This window comes from Myotis daubentonii, chromosome 2 (assembly GCF_963259705.1).
Source record: "Myotis daubentonii chromosome 2, mMyoDau2.1, whole genome shotgun sequence".
Classification (NCBI taxonomy): domain Eukaryota; kingdom Metazoa; phylum Chordata; class Mammalia; order Chiroptera; family Vespertilionidae; genus Myotis; species Myotis daubentonii.
Window position 1 is genome coordinate 15,145,676 of NC_081841.1, and position 25,574 is coordinate 15,171,249.

At 37.3% G+C, this 25,574-nt stretch overlaps 2 protein-coding genes across 5 annotated transcripts in view; one reads left to right on the forward strand and one right to left on the reverse strand.

Moving 5' to 3' along the window:
* The first annotated feature begins 19,364 nt into the window (after positions 1–19,364).
* PMCH (pro-melanin concentrating hormone) lies at positions 19,365–20,142 on the forward strand. Its single transcript, XM_059681836.1, has 2 exons — positions 19,365–19,613; positions 19,936–20,142. The coding sequence occupies exons 1-2, from the start codon at positions 19,365–19,367 to the stop codon at positions 20,140–20,142; spliced, it is 456 nt and encodes a 151-aa protein (XP_059537819.1).
* Positions 20,143–20,415: 273 nt separating this feature from the next.
* Positions 20,416–25,574, reverse strand: part of PARPBP (PARP1 binding protein) — a 44,225-nt gene continuing 39,066 nt past the window's right edge. For 3 of the 4 annotated variants that reach the window (XM_059681829.1, XM_059681828.1, XM_059681830.1), the window contains 2 exons: positions 23,159–23,294; positions 20,416–21,416 (listed from right to left, as the gene is read on the reverse strand). In XM_059681829.1, coding sequence (XP_059537812.1) covers positions 21,079–21,416; positions 23,159–23,294 — 474 coding nt within the window. In that variant the 3' untranslated portion in view covers positions 20,416–21,078. Of the gene's footprint in view, positions 21,417–23,158; positions 23,295–25,574 lie in introns of those variants that run through there. The other variant, XM_059681831.1, reaches the window with a different exon arrangement.

Here is a 25,574-nt window from a genome sequence, read left to right on the forward strand (position 1 = left end):
CCCCAAGTCAAATTATTTACAGGGGTAATATATATCTGCTGCCTCTATTAGTACCACTTCTTCCTTATTACACACATAATTTGATTCTGCTCTTCCTGCTTTATGAAAATTATTCGGAATTGGCTCCAAAGACTGCTAGTTGTCAAAATCAATGGCTTTTCCATTTCCTGTTCTCCATAGCCTCTCTGAAGTATGAGATATTGCCAATCACTACCATTCTTATAATGCTCTACTTTTATTACTGCTGTCATTCTACCATATTCTAATTCTCTTCTCTGCTTCCTTTTCTGTCTCCTTCACTGTCTTCTCTTCATCTTTAATCACCTAAGTGTGAGTGTGCCTTACAGCTCATATCTCAGATATTTGTCTTACATTCCTAAGCTTGTTGGTGATCTTATAGATTTCCCCAACTTGAACTCTTCAATGATTACTTACATACAGATGACCCCAAACTCTTTATTTTCGGTCCTGACTTTTTTTCACTCTCTTTCTCTCTCCCTTTCCTTCTCTTATAAAATTGAGTACTGAATTTCCAATGGTTTCTTAAATGATATGATAATTCACCTAAAATAGAACTATTTTCCTCCAACCCAACCTGAGTGTCCAGATTTCGCTTGTATGATAATGCTGTGCAACCATTTCCCCTCACACCCATGTCCCAAACTATACATTATCCAAAAGATGTTAACTTAAGAAGCCCCTCACTTCCCATATCTAATACTCTCAAAGTTACATTAATTCCTCTTTCTCTTCCTGTTTTTTTTTTCTTTCCATTACTGTAGTCACTATTGTACACTAGACTTTCATCATCTTTTCTAGGGAAGTGAAAAAGTTTTCTAATCAATTGTTCTGCCTTCAAACACTCCCTTTTTCATCTATCAGTATTATCTTACTAAACCATTACTTCACCTCTACATTCCCCATCTCAAAAACTTAGAACAGCTCCTTATAACTACAGGAGAAAGCCCAGACTCCTTGGCTTAGTCTTCCAAAGTCTGGTTTCATCCTACCTTTCAAGCTCTAGTTTCCACTACTCTCCTACATTAACTCTTTGTCCCCTGTACAATTCGTGTATTCTCCAGTCTTTGATGCATTGATCCCTCACATCTGAAACAACTTGCTCACCCTTCCCCAAATTCGTATACTCTTCAGAGGCCAACATACCTCTCACATCCCCCACAAATCCTCTGACCATCTCCATCTGGAAATGATTATTTACTTGTTCAGAACTGATTATTCCTGCTGCTTAACAGGCCTTCAACCATTGGCTCAATCTTTAAGTACAGGACTCTACACAGTTATTTATGGGTTGCCCAATAATAACTTTAATAAATATTCAGAACCAAAGTTTTAAATTCCAAGTTACTAAAGAAAGTGATATTCCTATAGTTCTATTATTAACTGCAAGCATTAGGGCATCAATTAGTTCAAAAAAATAGTTGTAGGAAATCTCCAAATTTTATAAAGTTCATTGGATTTATATTCTAAAAAAACACACACACCTGTTTACTATAGTTCTAAAGTACAAGCATAAAGAAGGGAAGGAGTTGGATAGTGATGTCATTAAGACATATTTAGAACAATATTTAACAGAAATGCAAAAAAATTAAGCTACAATAAATATCAATAACCACAGTTTATTGGCTTATGACTCATGTCAGATTTCATGTGCATTTGTTCAAATTTCACAGTAACATAACTCCATGAAGTAGCAGAAACAATCACGTAAAAGAATGGTGAATGTTTGATTGTAATCAAACTTAAAACATTAGCTAAATGTACCCCCATTTAACAGAACCAACCAGTTTGATAAGAATATGGACACTTTGAGGGAATATTTACGCTATTTGATAACCTGGAACCTTGTCATTTTAGTCACTTTCATTATGGAGAAAACTAAACTCTCCACCTACATAAGCAAGTGCATACTTTACTAAATTTTCAGTAGTTCCAAGTGCTGTGAGGCCCCAAGTCTTTTGAAAATCCTTTGAGACCATCTGCTTTAGAACTTCAGCAGGCCTGTGATTCTTTACCCTTCCAGACTGCCTCCACATCTGCAGAGCCTGAGGCTTGACCCTATGTTGCTCTGCAGTATTTGATAAGTAAACAGCTGTAAATGGGGTGAGAGACTCTATTGGGCATGTATAGAAATTAACTAACGTTTTCTAAATTATTTCAGAATGAATCCCTTTTGTGTTTGTTTTTTTCTAAGATATTTTGTTGTTGCTTGTAGACTGGTCCATGAGATCTTTGAGGAACTGTGTGTTGTGTGTGTGTGTGTGTGTGTGTGTGTGTGTGTGTGTGTGTGTGTGTAGCATACCCTTGCCTGGAATATATTCTCCTGTGCCAGATATAATGAAGCCACTCAAGAAATAGTCATTAAATTGAATTCTTATCCCAGGAACAAATAAATGGTATCCAAGAAGGATAGGGTCTAAATTATTGGGCTCCCTTTGAAGTGGAAAATTTGTTTCAGAAGTCAACTAGGTAAAGAGCTACAGTTGTTCTCCTGGGATGACTTTTGAAATGAAAGCTGACCACAGGGGAGATCACTATGACAGGCCTTAACCCTGTTGGATTTAATCACCTATGAAAGATCTTTCCCTGTTGCGCACATCAGGAGGCTTATAAATTGGATGCAGGCAACTCAATCACTTTCAAAAGTCAGCTCTCTACAAAGGAATTGGAAAGAATGGTTTCATAATTCCTACAGTAAGAGGAGCTGCCACAGTAAAATAGCAGCAATTGGGGCTAGGTAGGCCCCCTTTCCCATGCAGATTCCCCAGTAAGTGTTTTTGTTTCTTGGTTTTGTTCAAATGAGATCCAAGTTATGGTTTCATAATTTCCCCGTCACCAGCCCTGAAATGAAGTTACTACAGTCCTTCAACTGGAATGACTCCATTAGCTGCATAGCAAACCTTTGTCCAAGATTCAAACCAAACTGAATGTTTGAGGGTTTGGGTTGTTTTGAGTTCTCTAAACTTCAAGCTTACATTTTCATGAACCTTATTCCTGATCTTTTCTGGGAGAATGGAAAAACTGACCTCTTTGGTGCCAGTGTGAGAAGCAGCCCTCCAAGGGTGGTAGCTGACCACACGTAGAGAAGATGGGCCTTGAGAGGAACGCTCTGAGAGGATTGAGTCTGGAACTGTTTTCTAAAATTCTCTAAAGACTTTTCCTACATTCTAGTCTCCTAACTCCTATCACTTAATTAAAACATCCAGTGGAAAAACTGGAGTGCCGTATTCCTAAACAGCATAGCATAATGAAAAAAGTAACCCAGCAATTTTAGTTAAGAATTGAAATACAATAGCTGTAACCTATCATCACAATAATAAGTAGAATTAAACAAACATGGCAACATCCTCAATGCCATCGTGGAAAAGGACCTGGAGGAAAGAGAGAGGGATGTTCAGATTTTAGCCTTTGGGCTTAAAAGATTCATTGAATTCTACAGATCCATGAAAACAGAGTGGAATTGTATGAGGAAAAGAAGTACAAGAAGCAAAGGAGGAGAAAGAAAACTTCATGGCAGAGCCATCTTGTGTGCGTGAAGACAACCTAAGCCATGGACCAGACATACAATCAAGAACTGTGTCATTCTTCATGAGCATACTGCAGTCTATTCCTGGTTGGATGGACACCAGCTCAGAGACCAACTCCATCACAGAGAGCTTCAGAGTTCTGAATTGATGGTCCCAGTAAAGAGGGAGTTTCAGGAGAGATTGCCCAGCAAAATCAATGATGAAAAGGGGGCACATGAAACCACATCACTAATACTGTCTCATTTTTCATCACTGTGATGGATAAGTGGCTCATACAGAATCCCAGTGTAGGTAAATACAAAGCCAAATGCCATCTGAAGTTGCCTGGCATAAACTTTTGCTTAATAAACAAACACTATATTGACCCAGCCAAAGTCTGTCCCTTAGGAAATGTAAAGGAATCATTTGCAAGTAAGCCAAATTCTGAATGAGAATCGCCACAAGCTCTGCCGAATATCCTGATCTTGAAAGTATTCATATCTAGGCTTGCTACTTATCCAGAGGGAACCCCCCATAACCCCATGACCAAGCATAATCTGAATATTTACCTAAAGAGATTAAGTAAGGCAAGGCTGGTACATGGGATTCAGGTTCTTAATCTCCCTCCCACCACCAATATTTAAATCTTTGTCAGTAGTATCTTGAACAGTCATAACTATCTCTAACAACTCTCTGAAGGGGAACATGTGCAAACAACACTGACCATGGGACAATCATCAGATGTGGGGAGTGCTCGGGTCATGGCAAAAAGGAAACTGCTAGTCACAGATAAGACAAAAATGTTGAAAATCAAGGAAATAAATCAAAATCTGCACTGGAGCAGGAGGTAGTCTCAGTCTGCAGCTGTGGAATCAGCGAGCCTCAGTAGCAGGATGGCCAGGGGTTAAATAAACTACGTAAACTATAAGTCATTTTTAAAGGCTATCTCCCATAGGAATCCCGATATAATTAAAGCAGTAGGAGTGAATTGGTTTATTCTTATTTCATCATTTTTCCATAACACGGTTTAATACAGAAAACTCAGACTATAGATAAGCACAAAGAATAATAACACATGTATTTTAACTACCTATAATCCTATCAAACAGCAATAACACTGTTGATATTTCGGTGTGTAATCTCTGAGACACACCCACACACATATCTACAAATAAACATACATGCTTAGTGTTTCTAAAAGGTATCCTAAAATGGTTTTGTAACTTTTTTTTCATTAAATAATATATTAAAAACATATATATATATATATATATATATATATATATATATATATATATATATATATATATATCATCGTTCTTAGTGCCCACATAGTATGGCTGTACCATAACTTGTTTAGCCAATTCTGTATTTATGGTCATTTAACAGTTTCTAATTCAAAAAACAAACAAACAACAACAACAAAAATTGTGCTGCCTGAACCAGTTTGGCTCAGTGGGTAGAGCATCGACCTGCAGACTGAAGGGTCCTGGGTTTGATTCCAGTCAAGGGCACATGCCCAGATTGAGGGCTCAATCCTCAGTGGAGGGTGTGCAGGAGGCAGCCAATCAATGAATCTCTCTCATCATTGATGTCTCTCTCTCTCCCTTTCTCCCTTCTTCTCTGAAATCAATAAAAATATATTTTAAAAAAGGAAAAGAGAAAAGTGCCAATTAAAAAAAAAAAAACATTGTGTACGTATCTTGGCATTTTCTTCGATTATTTCCTTAGAAAGGATTTCTCAATTTGGACTTACATGGTTAAAGATACATATTTTGGGCCCGGCCCAGTGGCTCAGTAGTTGAATGTCAACCTATGAACATGAATCAAGAGGTCACTGTACAATTCCCAATCAGGGTACATGTCCGGCTTGCATGCTCGATCTCCAGTGTAGGACGTGCAGGAAGCAACCAATCAGTGATTCTCTCTCATCATTGATGTTTCTCTCTCTCTCTCCCTCTCCCTTCCTCCCTTCCACTCTCTAAAAAAAAAAAAAAAAAAAAAAAAAAAAAAAAAAAAATCAATGGAAAAAATAGCCTCAGGTGCAGATTAACAACAACAACAGAAATTACTAGCTAGAGTCAAACAAAATTTACCAAAAATATTTCATTATATTAACCAGTTTTTCCATTATAAAAATAGAAAGTGTATTTTCTTAGCTTTCCATATAGCCACATTATGAAAGCTGGCTCAGCAGCAGTTTCACACTTTTCAAACAGCAGTTTTTCCACTTGCCCACTGTTCACCAGTAATAATAGTTGCTAGGCAGTGGGCAAGACTTTAAGTTTCCAACACGCTATCCATAATCCTTTTTCCTTACTAATAGAATTTCAATACTATTTGGGTGCCAACTTAAACTAACTAAAAATTACTTCCTAATTCTCTTGTAATAAAGAGCGATTGTGTGAGAGTAAATAGACATACCTTTTTAAAAATATTTTTATTGATTTCAGAAGAGAAGGGAGAGGGAGAGAGAGATAGAAACATCAATGATGAGAGAGAATCATTAATCGGCTGCCTCCTGCATGCCCCGCACTGGGGATCGAACCTGCAACCTGGGCATGTGCCCTTGAACGGAATCGGATCTGGGACCCTTCAGTCCACAGACTGACTGAACCACACTGGCTAGGGCAATAGACATACCTTTTGAGGCTTTTAACTGACATGTGACATTTTGCCTTTCTTCCCTCCACCTCCTTCCAGCCAAAAATAAAGATGTGATGACTGGAGTTGCAACAACGATCGTGGTGACCTTGGGGATGAAATCTAGAACTAAGGTTGGCCAAGAAGAAAGAAAGAACCCAATTTATAATGACACTGTGGAGCTACCGCACTGGCCCTGATCTGATTATTCCCAAACTCCTCTTTGCATAGAGAAACTAAATCCTCCCATTTATTTAAGTGCCTCTAGTGTGAATCTCTATTACTCAGCTAATTATTAACCAATACAATAATCCCTCTGATTATCTGATTATCATGTGCATCCACAGTGTCAGCGTCCAACAATATGTCACCTTAGAGAAGTCGAAATGAAGTTGCAAAAATAAAAAGAAAAAACATTCTCAGAAGTGGAAATTACACTTCATATCTGCTTCTGTATTAAAGTAAAAAGTTGCTAGGGCTTAACAGCATAAGTAAGATTTGATGATTTAAAGGGGAAAATGAAATTAAAATACTAAGCAATGGTTAAGTGCCAATCTTCATGGCTTATCTTCTAGAACTTTTTATAGAATGTAATTGGCAATAGCAGCAAAAACATTTATTAGGTAGGCAACTACGTAACTGCAAATGATGCAGAGGTAAATACTGTTTGAATGAGTTAGACAGCGAGACCTCTGCTCCCTAGGGAAGATTCATATATGCACATGTCACAACATATGAAGAGCTTCAAAGACACAGTGACTTCCATCAACAAGAAAAAATATACTTTTGGCAACGGCCAGGACACACCGTTTCTTTCCACACTGGCAAGACCTTGGTTGGAATTCTTTTGGATCAGCTACTGTTCAATAATGACAAATGTGTACTCCCAGAATAACTGTGGCTTTAAACCACAGGGCAACTGATATAATCTTGGCTCTATGTCAGAAATAAGAAAAATACAGAAAACAGCCTGAATAATTACTAAATGTATTGACTGCAATGTAACTTTTGATGTTGTCCGTAGACCTGAACTATAAATTACTAGGTAGCTATTTGTGCCTCCAATTTGTCAGGATCTAAGGAGCTCATGGGACAATCACAGTAGTTCATCAATAGTCATTTCAATAGCTACTGTAGCCCTAGCTGGTTTGGCTCAGTGGATAGAGCATTGGCCTATGGACTGAAGGGTCCCAGGTTCAATTCTGCACATGCAGGCTCCATCCCCAGTAGGGAGCATACAGGAGATAACCAATCAAAGGTTCTCTCTCATCACTGATGTTTCTATCTCTCTCTCCCTCTCCCTTCCTCTCTGAAATCAATAGAAATATTTTTTAAAGAGTTATTTTATAAAAATAAATAAGAATAAATAAACAGCTACTATAAACCCTGCGACATGCAGATTATAGTTATGGGTATGATTGTCTATTTAATGACTATCTCTCCCATCTATATATATAAAACCCTAAGCAACCAGTCGACCATTTGACCGGTCGCTATGAAGTACACTGACCATCAGGGGGCAGATGCTCAATGCAGGAGCTGCCCCTGGTAGTCAGTGTGCTCCCACAGCAGGAGTGCTGCTCAGCTGACTGATGGGCGCCAGACGCTGAGCTCACAGGTGGTGAGCACAACTGCGGCAGCGCAAGCCTCTCCCGCCTCCGCAGCAGCACTACTGAGCAGTGGCAGAGGCAGGCACAGTGGGGCTGGGATGAGCGGAGCAGCACGGCACCCGGCCAGGGCTCAGGCTCTCCCCAGCCTGGCCTGTGGGCATGGGGCCGAAACTGGCAGTCCGACATCCCCAGAGGGGTCCCAGATTGCGAGAGGGCACAGGCCAGGCTGAGGGACCCCATTGGTGCACGAATCTGTGCACTGGGCCTCTAGTTAGAATATAAACTTCATATAGAAGGGCCTGAGGCTACCTTGTCTACTACCAAATTCCAGTGCCTAGCACAGTGATGGCATATATTATTAGATGCACAATGAATATTTGTTGAATGACTAAAGGTACAAGAGAGTTACAAGACACAATACTTACATTTCCCCCACTCGGGTGACAAAATATAAAATAATTATATCTCATTGTCTAGATGACCTTCACAGTCCCCACTGTCTAGGGCAATGCTAACCAGTAGGATTTTCTGCAATGATGAAAATGTTCTGACTGTCCAACATGCTAGCTACTAGCTGGATGGGGCAACTGAGCATTTAAACTGTTGCCAGTGCAACTACGCTATATTATCCTATCCTCATCTTATGCTATGTAGCCTCATTTGGTTTCTATTAAAATTTCAGTTCAGAATTTCTTCGAGTTTGAAGTAACGAATGGGGAATCCTAACTTAAGATTTTCCATTAAAGTATTCCTTTCCCCCACTTCTGCTGCCCCCCCCCCCCCAAAATATACACAACTAAAAGAAATCCAGGAAAGATGGTTAATAGGTTGTTTGCCCGGGAATTCCATTTTACCATGTTGTAGTTGGGGGAGAAAAAGTAGGACAGAGTTTAGCCATCTTTAACTACAGAGAGAACTAATGGCATTTCAAGGACACAATATTAAAAGTTAAGACTATAAAATCAAACATTCAGAATACAAATAAATCCATAGAAACAATATCTCCAGAAGAGTGATAGGCCGACCCTATCCCAGCCCAAGCAGTGCTGGGTGACTAACTGGACTGTCATATTGCAGAACATTCCTTCAGCTACTAAATATACATTTACTGAGTGCTCGCTCTGTGCCAAACACTATATAAAGCACTAGGGATACAGTATTGAACAGACTGATAAAATCCCTGTCCTCACAGAGTCTATAGTTTGGTAGATAGAGACAGCCAGTCAACAAAGAAATAAGTAGGATATATAGCGTGCCCAGTGGCCCTAAGTTCTATGGAGAAAAAAAGAAAGCAGGGAAGAGGGGCAGGGTGTACAGGGAAAGGGCTGGCTAGGGAAGACCTTACTGAAAAGATGACATTTGAGACAAGCCTTGGAGCAAGCCCGAAGGTCTCTGAGGAAAGAGAGTTCTAGGCAAGGAAACAGCAAGTTCAAGGAACAGCAAATAGACCAATGTGCCCGGAGCTGAGAGACAAGTTCAGGAGCACAGAAGAGGTCAGAAAGTCAAGGAGAGCCTTGGGAACCACTCTCACTAAGGACCTGAAGTGGGTTCTAGGAATAACTGGAAACGTTCAGAGCATCTGAATCAACAAGGGAAACGATCTGATTTTCATTTTGGAAGGTCTACTCTGGATACTATATTAAAAAGAGACTTGGGGTCTTGGGGGAAGTGGGAGGCGATTAGGAACATAACAGGCAAAATCCCCGGCTCTCAATTAGCTTACATTCTAACAATTAGAAGCAGGTACTTCTCAATCTTACAAAGGATTTTTTTAAAAAATTCAGTTATGCCCTAACTGGTTTGGCTCAGTGGATAGAGTGTTGGCCTGCGGACTGAAGGGTTCGATTCCGGTCAAGGGCATGTACCTTGGTTGTGGGCACATCCCCAGTGGGGAGTGTGCAGGAGGCAGCTGAATCGACGTTTCTCTCTCATCGATGTTTCTAACTCTCTCTCTCCCTTCCTCTCTGTAAAAAAAATCAAGAAAATACATTTTTAAAAAGTTCAGTTATTCAATTATATAATATATACAACTTGTCAAAAGCTGATCTCATGGGTACCTGCCAGAACAACAAACAATCAATAAGCAGGTGTTTCCAACGGACATAGTCAAGTATATTCTGCATTGAGCAAGATGAGAAACAAGAAGAGGCTAACTAATTGATTCCACATACTTAAGTCTGTAAAGAGGGGGTGGGTGTCTCCACATTCTATCCCAGTAAAAAGGTTTCACAAGAAGGTCTTGACTAATCAACTATTATCAAAAGGAGGTCAAATTAAATCAAAGCTATAAAGATTCATGGTTTGTGCTGTGTGGTCGACATGTGACCCGGAAACCTGTGGTTTTTTTCAGGAAATGCCAACAGAAATCTCACAGAAATTATTTTAAAACAATAACAGCAACACCCAGAGAGGCTGTATATGAAATGGTTGAGAACACAGGCTCCTGAGATGGCATGTCTGGGTTTGAACCTCACCTCTAGCATTTGTTAGCTGTATGACCTTCAACAAGTGGCTTAGTCTCTATCACAGGGTTTTTGTGAGGATGAAACCAGCTAAGGCAGGAAATGTACTTAGGACAAAACCTGGCACATAGGAATGCTCAGTCAGTGTCGCTTGATAAGTGTAATGATATTTATTGAACACTTACTATGTCCTATGTCGTAGGAACTACTGAGGGCGTACATATCCATTCTTACAACAACCTTTTGAAATGGCTACTATTGTTATCTGCATTTTGTAGGAGAGAAAAGAAGTACAGAGTTAAATAACATGGCCATGTGCACACCATAAGAGGCAACACAGCAATTCAAACCCAGACATGGGCTCCACAGCACAGGCTCCTAAATTATGCTATCCGGCCTCCCACATGCTAGAGCTGATGATATCTATGCTTGCTCCAGGCCAAAAAATAGCGCCCCCCCTCCCGCCCTCCCGCAAGTATCCACATCAAATCTCTGTAACCTGTGAGTGATACCTTATTTGTAGATGTGAGTAAATGGCAGATCTTGAGATGAAGAGGGTATTCTATGTTATCCTGGTGGGAAAGAGATATAAGGGACACACACAGAGGACTCAGGAAAGACTATGTGAAGACAAAGGAGAGAGAGAAAGAGAGAGAGAGAGAGAGAGAGAGAGAGAGAGAGAGAGAGAGAGAGAGAGAGAGAGAGAGAGAGAGAGAGAACCGCAAAGCTAACAGCTACCGAAGCTGAAGAGGCCAGGAAGAATTCTCCCCTGGGACTCTGAAGGACATGTGGCCTGTCTATGGCTGGATTTCAGGCTTCTGGCCTCCAGAAGTGTGAGTAATACATTTCTGTTATTTCATGCAATTGAGTTTATAGTAATCTGTTACAGCAGCCCTGGGAAATTAATATAATGCTCCATATCATATTCTGGAACTTATCATACCTTGTGCTGTCCTCTTGATTAACAAGAAATTATCCACACATTTTCTCTTATGTATTGAAAGTCTACTATGTGCCAGACTCTGTTCTTGATGCCGGAGATAAAAAGGGAAACAACGTCCCTACTGTTATGGATGTTGGGGAAGATGGACAATAAATGTATGCAAATAAAAAATTTTAGAAAAAGTACAGTGAAGAAAATTAAGAGTGAAATGGAATAGGGGACGACTGGGAAAGGGGCTCTTTAGGCAGTGGGATCAAAAAAGCACAGTCAGAATCATGACATTTGAGCTCCATACAAGTAACAGGAAGATGCTCCTCCTGACAGAGGGAACAAGGCAAAGATCTGGAGCCAAAAATAACCTCCGCATATTGCAGGAACAGAAAGGCTGAAGTGTGAAGAGGGTGGTACAGGCATGTAGGACATTTGTATCAGTTATCTACTGCTACAATAATGCTGCGTAACACACACACACACACACACACACACACACACACAACCTTCATGTTATAGCTTGTGCTTCTGGGGTCAGCAGGGAGTCCAAGGGGTAGAGCCCTGGCCCGTGTGGCTCAGTTGATTGGGCGTTATCCCATGCACCAAAAAGTTGCTGGTTTAATTCCCGGTCAGGGCACATGGGCCTGGGTTGGGGGCTCCCTCCCAAGAAGGGGGCATGTGAGATGCAGCCAATCAGTGTTTCATTCACATCAATGTTTCTCTCTCTCTAAAATAAATGAATGAATGAATGAATGAATGAATGAATGAATAAATAAATGTTTTTGAAAATGCTATCAGAAAAGCAGAACCACTCACATATACACACATACAAACAGATGCCTACACTATTTGTCACGGGATTTGATCACAGGCAACTGTGTAAGCCAAGTATTCAGTGTCCCTAAGATTGTCCCATCTGATGCTGGAGTCCACAAGGCAGGGAGTTGGGAAGGAAAGATGGATGTAAAGTAGGGAAGCGCAAGGACAAGCACAAGTTGAAACCAATGAGGGCAGACAAACTCATATCTGAAGGGACAGCTAATTCCCTTTATCAGAGAACTACACCCATACACCTACCCCAGGAGTGAGAGAGAAATGTACAGATAAAGAGAAGGAAATTTTGGAAAATGTAATTCGGCCTAGGCAACCGGATACATTACAAAGCTACTACAGAAACTGTTTCCTCTTTTTTCAATTTTCTAAGTTTTTGTAGGATTGGTATTACTACTTGGAAATTACCAATGCGGCCATTTGGGCCCAGAGTTTTTCTTATGACAAAAAGTTTTAACTTACAGATTTAATTTCTTTGATAAAGAAATGTTTAGATTTCCTATTACTTCTTGGGGGAGTGATGGCAACTAACTATGAAGAGGCAAAAGGTAACTTTCTGGGGTGATGGCAATGTCTTACCTTGAAAGGAATCACCGGGGTAGACATTTGTCAAAACTCTGCACATGTACATTTATGATTTGTACATTTTATTTTTTATAACTTTTACCTTAAAAGAAAAAATTATAAATATGTTAAATTCTGGTTAATTTTATACATGTTAAAGTATTTAGTGGAAAGTATTCTGATATATGTAATATATTTTGAAATGCATTAAAAGAATATGATGATTAAGAGATAGAATGATAAATAATAAAAACAAGGGTAGAAAAATATGAAAGGTAGAATCTAGGTGAAGGTATATAGATTATTTGCTGCATACATTTGGGAAGGAATTCTAAAATTTCTCATATCTTTTGATAATATAAGTAAGCAATCTCGGCTTTTAGGCTCATAAAATTAGCCATTTATCCAGTTAACTGCTGTGGGCAAGCACAGGACTTGGTTGGAATGTCTGTAAGGAGGATTCTCTGAAAGGCCAGGGGCTTCTGGGGTGACCTTGCCAAAGGCGGCAGCTCCTACCTTGACTTTTCCAAACAAGTCTGAACCCCCAGGTGTTTTACTAGAATCTTGTGTGTGTGTGTGTGTGTGTGTGTGTCATCAAATTTTATTCATGCCATAAATGCTGAAATCGAAAAACATGTGCTGTAATAAGTTGCTACAAAATAAACAAGCACAAAGTAATTTGGAAAAGGAAATTTACTAGAATCTTTATGTTTAGTCTTGCTTAAAGGATGCATGTGCTTTCTCAAGGATGCTTACCGTGCGGATTGTATCTAGAGGTTCATTTTAGTTCAAGCTGTTGTTACAATAAAAACCTAAGGAGGCAGGCAATCTGGGCCTTTTTGGCTCCTTATGCCAACTAACCCCTTAGCTTCTCTTTCACAGAAACATGTGACAGAGTACCCATTCATCCATCGTTCAGGGTCTGCCAGTCAGCCCGGCAAACTGCCATGCATCCAAAACGGAAACCATCCCCACACGCCACGATATTTTGAATTTAATTTAAAAAGTCAATTTGCAATGAATATTATAAAAATAAATATATTACTCACAATTTGGGTGTTCTTGAATATTTTCAGCTGAAAAGTCTCGTGAAAAATGATTTTAAAGTTGGTCAGGGCTGCCACTTAGGGAAACATTTTTTTTTTTTAATAGATGCAAGTGGCATGGGGGGAAGGTCCACTGCTTGTGTCTACAGATGCTTATGGTGGACAATGGGTTAAAATTCAGGGTTCTCAGGAAAACAATGACCAATAGTATTTGATTTGCATAAATTTACTTGGCCAAAGATATGTTATCACATGGTCAAAGATATGTTCATTGGAGGAAAGATAATTTCAATCAAGTTATTTACAAATATAAGATGTTAGTAGTAGGTCTTCAGAAAATGGAAGTCACATTTCATATAAACCTTTTGCCTTTCCAAGGTTTTCTGAACCACCCAAGCCCATCTGGCAATAGTTTTTCTTCTTCAAAGTTCCTTTCTATCACTCGGGGACACAATTTTCAGCATCAATGAAAAATAAATCTATGCTCCATTGCACATCAGAGTAACCAACATTTTTTTAAAAGTATCATTTAAAAAAAAACTGGAAACTATCTCCATAATTAAATGATTATGGGAAAACCTCATAATATTCAGAGTCTATGACAATTTAAGCAATATGAAAGAAAACATTAACCAACTTTTCTAAACTGTCAAAATGATTTGGATTTGGTCCAGATTTTGTGTGAAGATCAGCCAAAACAATTCACCCAGTAGAAATTTAAAACAAAATACACAATTATTGATATTTACTATAGTTTCAGACCAGCAGCTAAGAAAAAAAGTCGCCACTGACAAGGACTTTTGTAGATTAAAAGGCCACCTCCAAAACAGGTTGAAACCCTGGGGGGAAAAAACAGGGCACAACTAACATTAAAAAGTTTTTTAAAAGCCGAAAGAACAAAAATGTCAGAGAATTTCAAAGTCTTATAAGTACATTCACAGAAAACATATGCCAAGTAAGATTTAAATAGTCCCCAAGAGAATCAACTGCTAACTATACCCATCTCTGAAGAATTCTTTCAGAATATTAACCTGCCAGTTCAGAACTTAAAAAATAGCCCTATATAATTCTTACAGGAAATAACTTAACATGCACTACAGATATATTTTGTGCAAATGGACTCAAACTCACTTACAGAGAGAATTTTCCCTAAAGAATGAATTAAAATGTCATTCCCAGCAACATGGCCGACTAGTTGTACAGAGAACACCTCTCAGTAAACAACACTTTAAAATGCTAGATGAAAACATCTTTTATAGAGAGTACGGCTGAATTGGTGGTAAAATAAAGAAGACCATTGGAGGCTAGAAAAGAGAAAATAGGATATTTCACAGGGTTTAACAAGGGTTAGAACCAGCATGTGCTCTGAGAGATTCTATGAATTGCTGGTGACCTAGTGCCTAGTTTTAATGACCCACTTGTACAGGGACAAAAGGTAAAGCATATGAAATGAGGGATCAGGTCAGAAACTCTCACATAATGCTGGGAACCCCCGCCCCCCACCTCCCTGGAAGGAACTAGAAAAAAATCCAGGAAGTGGAAGGAAACATGCCTAAATTGGAATGAATGGCTCTGGAAAGAAGGGGGTTAAGTGTGGAGAAAAAGGTATATATTGTCCTGAGAATTCCTAATGACAAAGGCATACTCACCACCTTTGGTATTTGCACTGACTGTGGCCTGAAAAGCCTCAAGCTCTAATTTTAACTTAACGTTGCCCTGGAGTGGTCTTGCTCCCAGTGCCTGGCAGAAGCAAACACAGGAATTTCAAAAATTCCTTTAGATACAGTTTACTAAATATACATACAAAATAAAAATTTGCTGAACGCATGATGAAGACACCATGAGCTAAGATCAGCAGAAATAACAAACTGCAGAATCAGATGGGCAAAGTCAGCAGATACTGAACAATTAAATACAAATATAAAATAAATGTTTAAAAATAAATAAATGTCATAGATTTAAAACAAAAGATTAAAAATATGTTGAATGAAAAAAAAAAAATAGAAAACTGTAATTGACCAGACAGATCTGAAAAAGAACCAATGAGAACTTTTAAAAATAAAAAATATAAGAGATTAAATTAAGTAATTGATGGGTCAAAGAGAAAATAATAATGAAAATGATAAAATTCAGAACAGTGACTATTCTGCCTATCAAAATTGTGAGAACTAGCAAAAATGATGCATAAAGAGAAACCTGTTGCCTTAAATGCTAATTTTTCAAAGTCTAAATATTAATGAGCTGTCCCTCCCATTTTAATTAGAAAAAGAACAAAATAAACCTCAAAAAATTAAAGAAATAATACAAAGCAAAAATTAGTGAAATAGAAAAATTATATAGTGAAGAACAACAAAGCCAAAAGTAAGTTGTCAGAAAGGCTAACAAAACTGATACACTGGACTGTGGGAAAGTGAGAACCAGAATAAGAGAGTCAAACTGTCACACAAGGAAAAGGCCATGGAGGATGAGCCTGTGGAGGTTACTGTTCTGTGCCATAAACTCTAGGAAATGCCACATTTGATCAGATAGTGACATCTTTCTGTATATAAGCTTTTTAACTGCTATTTTAGGCACCTTGCAGTTCGCACGTTATGTGTTTTGTATCATGGCATAAATATTTACAAGAAATCTCTCATAGGCTTTCCCAAGTAAAATGTTATGGTAAGCATGCAGTTTGCAGTCTAGTTTTTTACATAACATAAAATTGGTGTACCTTTACAATACAAGTACACTTGGTTTTATGATTTCCATTTATCATGTGATTTTTAAAAATCCACTTATCTAATATATGTGAGAATAAGGTCTACTTTTGGTCTTCTTTTTGCTTAAATACTATCAATTTCTTAATTAATTAATTGGTATGTAGAGCTCCTAGAACCCCTGGGAGATTACAGATATCCAACCTGGTGAGTTTATTCAAGAATAACAAAGAACATGATTCCACAGCTTTCCTAGGATGTTTGCTGATAGATTCTCTTTTGGTACTAAGCAAAATTCTCTTTATAGGATATGGTCCAGGCCAATTTATAATTAAATCTGTGTTCTGATGATGCTTCTAAAATTGATACATTAAAGAAGCTTGATCTTACTTTTTAATTTACTTCAATGAGTAGTTCAGGTGCTTAACTGGAGTTTTAATTCTATGACATGTACATTGGATTCACGACCCTTAATGCAGCCTTTTTAGTTATGTGGTGTTTGGCATAATGGCAATAAGGTTTTCCCCATTTTGGTTTTGGAAAGACACAAATAGTGTGTTTATCTGGCTCATGTTAGTACTTAACACTTTTAAACCAAGACCTTTTACCATAAATGTTAGTGGTGTTTGTCCATTGTAGCCTGTGTAATGTTTATTAATAGCTGTATCTTATGACTTCCATAAATGGCTTATTGATATTCAAAAACCTATGTCTGTGTTTTGAGGGTTGGGATAAAAACACTAAATGACAATCTGAGAAAGACATATTCCTTACAAATTTTGATGTGTGTGGGAAAATACTGTTGCAATGAAAATCTTGGTAATTGATTGTAACAAGTAGTCAATATTTTATTAGAACCAACTTGTACAGACTAATAAAAAAAAAGAGCACTACACAAAAATCAATTACATGTGTACAAATCAGCAATTATGTTAGAAAAGGGTAAACTTTTTCAAGATACCACTTATAATAACTGAAAATAAAAAGTTAATTATAATTAAATTATAAAGAATTAGAATTCACCCTCGCCTGTTTGACTCAGTAGACAGTGTTGGCCTGTGGGCTGAAGAGTCGCAGATTTGAGTCCAGTCAAGGACATAGGCCTGGGTCGTGGGCTCAATTCCCTGTAGGGGGTGTGCAGGAGGCAGCTGATCAATGATTCTCTCTCATCATTGAAGTTTCTATCTCCCTCTCCCTTTCCCTTCCTCTCTGAAATCAATAAAATATATTCTAAAAAAAGAATTAAATTATTTCAAAAGATATATAGCCTTTACGAATAAAACAAGAAAAATCTTATTAAAAGGTTAATAAAGATCTAAATAAATATGGAAAAGTACCACGTTCATGGATAAGAAAATTATCTTAAGGGTGTTAATTCCCCTCTAAAATCAATTTCAGAAACAATGCAATATCCTTCATAATCCCATCAAGGTTTCTCACAGAACTTGAAAAGCTGATATGAAGATTTGTATAGAAAAGAAATGCACAATAGCCAAAGAACTGCTGTAGAAGAAAAACTGATGGGTGACTAGGGGGCTTAGAAACTTGTCTTACCAGATATCAAAAACTATTTTAAAGTTTTGATTATTAAGACTAGATTTGGCAGTGGAATAAAGAGTTCTGAAAGAGACCCACTCGTGCATAAAAGCTTGATGTACTGCAGAGCTGACATTACAGATTAGTGGGAACAGGATGAATTATTCAAGAAATGTATAAGGACCTTTAGAAAAAGTAAAATTATATATCCCGTGTCATACACATTATTCTAGATAAATTAAGAATTTAAATGTGAAAGTAAAAGCATTGAAACTTTTAGACTATATAAAAATATGTTAATGATCTCAGAGTACATGTAACTAACAAAGAATTAATATCCAGGATTTCTACATAAAGAACTCCCATGAATCAATAAGAAAAAGACAAAGCACTCAACAGAAAATGGACAAGTATTTTTTTTCCAAAATTATTTTATGTAAGAGAAAAGATAAATGGTTCATAAACATACAAAAAAATACTCAACCTTTTTGGTAATTAGGAAAATACAAATTAAAAGGAGAATAAGATACCCAAGTATTGGCGAGGATGTGGAGTGATGCGAACTCGCATAGCCTGCTGGTGAAAGCTTAAATTGGTTGCTACTCTTCTGTAAACACTTGGCATCAGTAAAGCTGAACATGCACATACTCCATGATCTGGCAATTTAATGCCTAGAAATACACCCTAGAAAAACGCTTGCTCATATGTGCCAGAAGACATATACAAGAATATATTCTCTAACACATTGTGGTCAAAATTAGAAATTAACTCTGAAATGTTTAATTAAAAATCATACAATACATTCATCATCCAACATTAATAGTTAAGGAACACATAAGTATTCTCTTCATGAACTGCTTATTCTTTAATTGCTAAATTCATTAGTAAATATCAGTAATATCCTTTTGTAAATGCAGAGATGAAACACACCTGACAGGTCAATTTTAGGTATAGCATGAATGATTTTGTTCGTACTGAGAGGTATATACACTTTAATCATCAAAGACTACTATATCAAGCATTTATGAAAGAAAATCATTTTTAAAGATTATTTCAACTTAATCAGGATTAAAAGTAAATAAAACTTTTATCCTTATCATCATTGAGCGAAATAACTTTGGCTTTAATATCTTAACCAGAAAATAAACAGAAGCAAACACTAAGAATATGGAGAGCCTGATGTCCTGTGGTCTTCCTTAATTACCACCCATTTTCAAGAGACCATAATCTGCTCAACAGAGAGCATTCTACCAAGGATCTTAATCAGATTCTGAGAAAATTCCCACTCAAAACAAAACAATATGCCACTAAAACCCAAACAATGTAGGTATTAGCGGCTAAACAAAAGGTTAGCTCTACCTGATGAATCACTTCTGAAGTGATGAAAGTCTGTCTTTGAAGTGCTTTCCATTCAGGCTGGAAATATATATAAAGGTAGGAATCATTCAGGAAGCAGGTGGAGAAAATTTTCTCCATTTTACACATCTTTGGCTCCATGCAAACATCGAACTAAGAATGGCAAAAATGAGTCTCTCCTCCTACACATTGATACTAACTTTGTCTTTGCTTTCTCAAGCCATTTTACTTTCAGCATCCAAGTCCATGAGAAATTTAGAAGATGACATGGTATTTAACACATTTAGGCTGGGTAAAGCCTTTCAGAAGGAAGATACTGCAGAAAAATCAGTCATTGCTCCTTCCCTGGCACAATATAAAAATGATGAGAGCGGGTTCATGGATGATGAGGAAAACAAAAATTCAAGGGTAAGTGGCAATCTGACTTGTCCTTTATTTCAATGACTATTTGAATGATTGTTATGGATGCTTAGAAAGTAAAGTTGATACTTTTATCAACAGAAGTACATGCAAATAGCCATAATATGCATTAGGGCAACTGATGAAATTTCATACATACCAGGTTGTTCTTTCATCCTGGACAACAACTCATCATTTAAAAATATCTAAGATATTTTTGAAAAGTCAAAACAGTCATCTTTGAATTAATCAATAAGAATATCATGCAACTATATTATATTACCATTCCAAATAAGACAGCAAAAATGCAAATCAATCTTTTTTTTTACAGAACACAGGCTCTAAACATAATTTCTTGAATCATGGTCTGCAACTGAATCTGGCTATAAAACCTGATCTTGCGCCAAAAGGATCTGTAGCTTTTCCAGCTGAGAATGGAGTTCAGAATATTGAATCAACACAAGAAAAGAGAGAAACTGGGGATGAAGAAAACTCAGCTAAATTTCCTATAGGAAGAAGAGATTTTGACAGTGAGTAGTCTTTTAAAATTCAATTATTTAAGTCTTAGTACCATAAAATAGAATTCTGAGTTTAACTGAATTTGGATCCAATCATAACAAAATTAAATAAGACCATAGTTCAATCACACTTTTTTCTATTAAGTGATCCCTGCCAAATAAGTGGAACTAAAAAGCATTTAATTAGTTATTATAATTTTGATTTACTCCAAATTAGCTATATTAGATCTATTGTTTTCATTTCTAATAAATTTTGTGTATAATAATAGTCCTTTAAACAATTTAAACCCTTCTTTTTCTTTCAGTGATCAGGTGTATGCTGGGACGAGTCTATCGACCGTGTTGGCAAGTCTGATACCTGTTGGCCCACATGATCTTTTCAGAAGAAAACAAAATCATTTAATTGCCTGTTGGGGGGAAAAGCTCTTAATGTTACTATGACATATTATTTTAAATGTCTGTTTTAAAAGAAAGCAGTATAAAGAGATATCATTAACCTAAATGATATGCTTTATTTGTACATTAAACTTTGTGAGTATTCTGCATAACTATGACTTAGTTGTATTTTTTAAACAATGCTTAACACACTAATCTTACATATGCTCTAGAGACCAAAATAACAAAGCATCACAAACAGACCAACTGTCAAACCTCAGAGAGAAGGCAGGGGATGGGGGAGTGGGTAAGAGATCAGCCAAAGGACTTATATGCATGCATGTAAGCATAACCAATGGACATAGACATTAGCAGGGTGAGGGCATGTGCTAGGGGGTGGGAGTATCTGGGGAGAGGTCAATGGGGGGAAAAGGAGGGATATGTAATACTTTAAACAATAAAGAATTTTAAAAATAACAATAAAGCATCATAATTTACACCTTGATCTCTTAAAAATTAAGTACATGCCTTTGGTGAATGATTTTATACATACATGAATCTAAAGTACATAAAAAACAAATTCATAGTCTAAAAAACTGAGTTAACTTTGTCTGGCCAGTAATCAATTTGTCCTTGGCAGCACACTTGTTGCTTTTTGCTTTTCTGGCTAGTTTGCCATCCAATTTATTCTGCATATCATTTGATGTCTTAGGTATCTTAACATTTTTATATTGGGGTGGTTCATTTCCATTATCACAGAGAATGTTTTCATCATCTAAATGCACCTGTTTCCTTTTGGAGTTTTTATTTCCTGTCAGACTACTGGATTTTCTTTCTACTTTTTCATCTTTACTTCTGTCCAGATGAACATTTCCAGGATTTGTTCCAATTGTTGGTCTTCCAACAGATGAATTTACACCTTTTGTTATGCAAGATGAAAAGAGGTAATGAATTACATAATATTTAGTATTATTACACATGAGAGTTTTATAATAAACTTTAAAAATGGCTAGAGTATTAAAAAATTTATGATTTGTATTCAAATAATGCTATAAATTACGCCTATATTATCACACTAGAGACCCGGTGCACGAAATTCGTGCAAGGGGCTTGGCTCCTGCCCCTGCCTCGGCCCCCGCTTGCCGCAACTTCATCTGGAAGGTTGTCCAGAAGGAAGTCTGGTCTAATGAACATATTATGCTTTTATTATTATAGACTAGAGGCCCAGTGCACAAAAATTTGTGCACTCGGGGGGTCCCTCAGCCCAGTCTGTGCCCTCTAGCAGTCTGGGACCCCTCGAGGGATGTCCACCTGCTGACTTAGGCCCGCTCCCCGGGGGACCAGGCCTAAGCTGGCAGTCAGACATCCCTCTGGCAGCCCAGGAGCCCTCAGGGGATGTCCACCTGCCAGCGGGGAGCAGACCTAAGCTTCAGTCAGACATCCCTAGTGCTGCTGAGGCAGGAGAGGCTCCCGCCATCACTGCTGTGCTAGCAGCCGTCAGCCTGGCTTGTGGCTGAGCAGAGCTCCTCCCCTGTGGGAGCACACTGACCACCAGGGGGCAGTTCCTGCATTGAGTGTCTGCCCCCTGGTGGTCAGTGTATGTCATAGTGACCAGTCATTCCCAGTCATTCTGCTGTTAGGGTCAGTTTGCATATTACCCTTTTACTATATAGGATAGAGGCCTGGTGCATGGGTGGGGGCTGGCTGGTTTGCCCTGAAGGGTGTCCCGGATCAGGGTGGGGGTCCTGCTTGGGTGCCTGGCCAGCCTGGATGAGGGGATGATGGCTGTTTGCAGCTGGTCACACCCCCTTCAGGGTGGGGTCCCCACTGGGGTGCCTGGCCAGTCTGGGTGAGGGGCTGAGGGCCGTTTTCAGGCTGGTGGGTGACTGAAGCTCCCAACCTCTCCTTTCTTTCTTTCTTTTTTTTTTATTCTGGGATTTATTTACCTTCTATGGCTGTCACTGGAACTGAGAGCCGGCTTTAGCTCTGAGGCTCAGCTCCAGCTCTGAGACCTCGGCTGCTGAAAGCAGGTATCTGGGTTTGTTTGGCTTCTATAATTGAAACACTGCTGCAGCTCCAGCTCTGAGGCCCGGCTGGCTGAAAGCAGGTTTCTGGGGTTTGTTTGGCTTCTACAATTGCAACATTGTTTCTTAGAGTGCAGCTCAGAGGCCGGCAGCGGCAGGTGGGGAACTTTGGCTTCCTCCATCACTGGAGCAAACAAGCCTCCTGTTCGCTTCAGCTGCCAGGCTGCCGGCCGCCATCTTTGTTGGCAGTTAATTTGCATATCGCCCTGATTAGCCAATGGGAAGCGTGTCAGAGGTATGGTTAATTACCATGTTTGTCTATTATTAAATAGAATTATTTTTCCTTTTACCATATCACTTTCATCCCTACAAATATTCGCTTTGTTTAAATGCATGACACTAAATCTTTAAATGTAAGAGTTATTTCTTAAATACATTTAGTTAAATCAAACTGTGTCCTATTCCTGTCTATAAATTTGTACTTAGATTTAACTTTTTAATAAGCCCAAGTCTTTAAAAATAGACACTTTTACATTTCACATTTTATACTTTGTGAGGGGAAAATCTAGTTTTACTTAAGTTAAAACCCTATACTGGAATTAAATTGCTATTTAATTGCTCACATAAGGTCAATTACCAGAAAGGTCATTTTCCATGTGAAGAACATTCAATGGCTTTGATGCTGAATCAACATTATTCCATGTATTCCTACTTATCAGGCAGTCATCTTTATAGGTACAAGAAAACTGGGATCTAATTAAGGTTTGCTTCATCTGGCAATGGGAAGAAAGAGGAAAATATACAATTTATTCTTATTTTTATTTATCTTTCATCTAGGTAGGGAATACACTCTATAGTAATCAAGATATCATAAAAATTTCACATAGAAATTTCATTATTCATTGAGAACTTTTAATCCCTGATGTTTCTTAGTTTACAAATTCATTCATTGTTACAACTAGCATTTTAGTAATACCATATATATATATATATATATATAATATATATATATATATATATCATATCTTTTGTAACAGTTTAGAAAGATCAATTTCAGACTCTTAAGAGGCCTTTCTTACATATTCCTGTGTCTGAGCTGCTTTGGAAAGAAAGTTTTATGATAAATTTAATAATAATATACATAATCCTAAATAAATACAAGTTCTTCATCCTAAGAATTACAGAGTACAATTCTTTCAGGAAAAACAAACACCAGTATATGTAACTCAAGAAATTAAGAAAGGGAGAAATGCTCAGATAAAAAGATAATGAAAAAAGGATGAAAGAAACAAAAATAGAAATCTAACAAAGAAATAAACTGAAAGAAAACAAAATGGTGACTGAGAGGCATTATTTCTTGATTAAAAACTTGAATATTTAAGAAAATAAGAAAGATGATTCAAATATGTCATTCTAGGAAAAACTGACCAAGTGATTTAATGGTTGAATATTCAAAATACACTCTTACATTTATCTTCAAACGTTATAAGTAGGAGAAAATTAGAAAGCTAAATTTAATTCTTAACCACTGAAAAGGATGCCAAGGGAGTAGTTTTGGAAATGTATTCTGCAAACATAAAACCAGTGGCTGTTTTAGGGATAGAAATTAATTGCAGAACAAAGTAATTCATACAGATAAAGCAAATTTCGACAATTACATCTAATGTGTAATGACACTGTTATTATTAGGAGACTTCTCCAAATCCAAATTCATCCCAAATCCTTTCCAGAAATAGACAAAGATTAAATGTCAAATAAATGATTCAAGAAAGAGAACTTTAATACTTCAAAGCATAATCACATTATGCAGAAGGTTACTTTTGGAAATTTATTGACACAGTTCATAAAGTCTAAAACAGCACAACTTTATATTGTATATTCAGTAGTTCTATATTATGCTTATATATTCACAGAACACTGAATTAACCCTCTGAGATATTTGCAAAGATAACGGCAGTGAAATCCACTGATTATGGTTTAGATTAGAAGAAATCAGAATAGTCCCCAGTACAGTTGCTTCTTAAAATCAAGTTTTCTCAGCATGACAAATTTATATCTTTCTGACTAATGGTATCTATGAGAACCTCCACTTCCTAGATCACTAAAAATTATATCTAATTAAGAATTAGACCATTGGAATGTACCTTCCATTTGAGCGCAAAAATATACAAATTTTTTTTTAAAATGTAAAAATGCAAAAGACCAAAACTATTTTTTTAAAGTTAGAGTAGGCTCAATAATGAAACTACAATCCCATAGCTTCATGAATCCACATGAATGCAACTACTGTAATAGAGTTTCTACCATGAGATGCCCAAAAATATAACTGAAGATTTTAACTAGCCTTTTCTGGACTTTATTAATTCCATAAATACAGAATTAAAGCAATTAACAAAACTACTAAGTGAATTTGGCTAATAAAATAAACTATATTACATCAGATCATTATTATAGTAACATTATCTAAAAATTCCCATCTGTAAAACCAGTAGTAACTGTTGACATTATTGTTTTACATAATTTTCTTTCATTTCACCAGAGTCATTGCTTATAGAGAATTATAAATGTATTGCTTACAAAGAGTTACAGAGTATGGTAAGCGCATCAAGGCAAACGAGTGCTAAGTGGCTGGCTAGGGTCACTCCCATAGTACCCAGATAGTGATGGGCGGCTTAGGGGGACTTTAGCCTCCCACCACAAAGTCAGCACCACCCATAAAATTCTCTAAGTAAAAATACAATAACTATATTACTTAGTACAATCAATGTTTTCTCAATCTCGTGTTTAGCACAAAAAAAATTTTAGAAAACTGCGCTATTTTTATTAATTTTTAACATACATCTAAGTAAAAAAAAACAACCTTTCTTTGCTATGTAAATACAGTTACAAAATAAGAGGTACAGCCCTCCTTATTATAACTAGATTTCCTCTCCTCAGGAAATTTTTGAACCTTAGTGACATCAGGAGCAATTTCAGAAAACTAGAGTTACAAGGCAATAGATTCTTAAAATCCTGAGACTGGATTCAGGTATGAAAGAAAAATATTTAACAAC

What these genes read in the sequence shown, in the direction of transcription:
- PMCH (XM_059681836.1), top strand. Translation starts at nt 19,365, where the DNA reads ATGGCAAAAATGAGTCTCTCCTCCTACACATTGATACTAACTTTGTCT. An exon ending in AGGAAAACAAAAATTCAAGG is followed by an intron (nt 19,614 to 19,935) that starts GTAAGTGGCAAT and finishes TTTTTTTTACAG; the next exon opens with AACACAGGCTCTAAACATAA.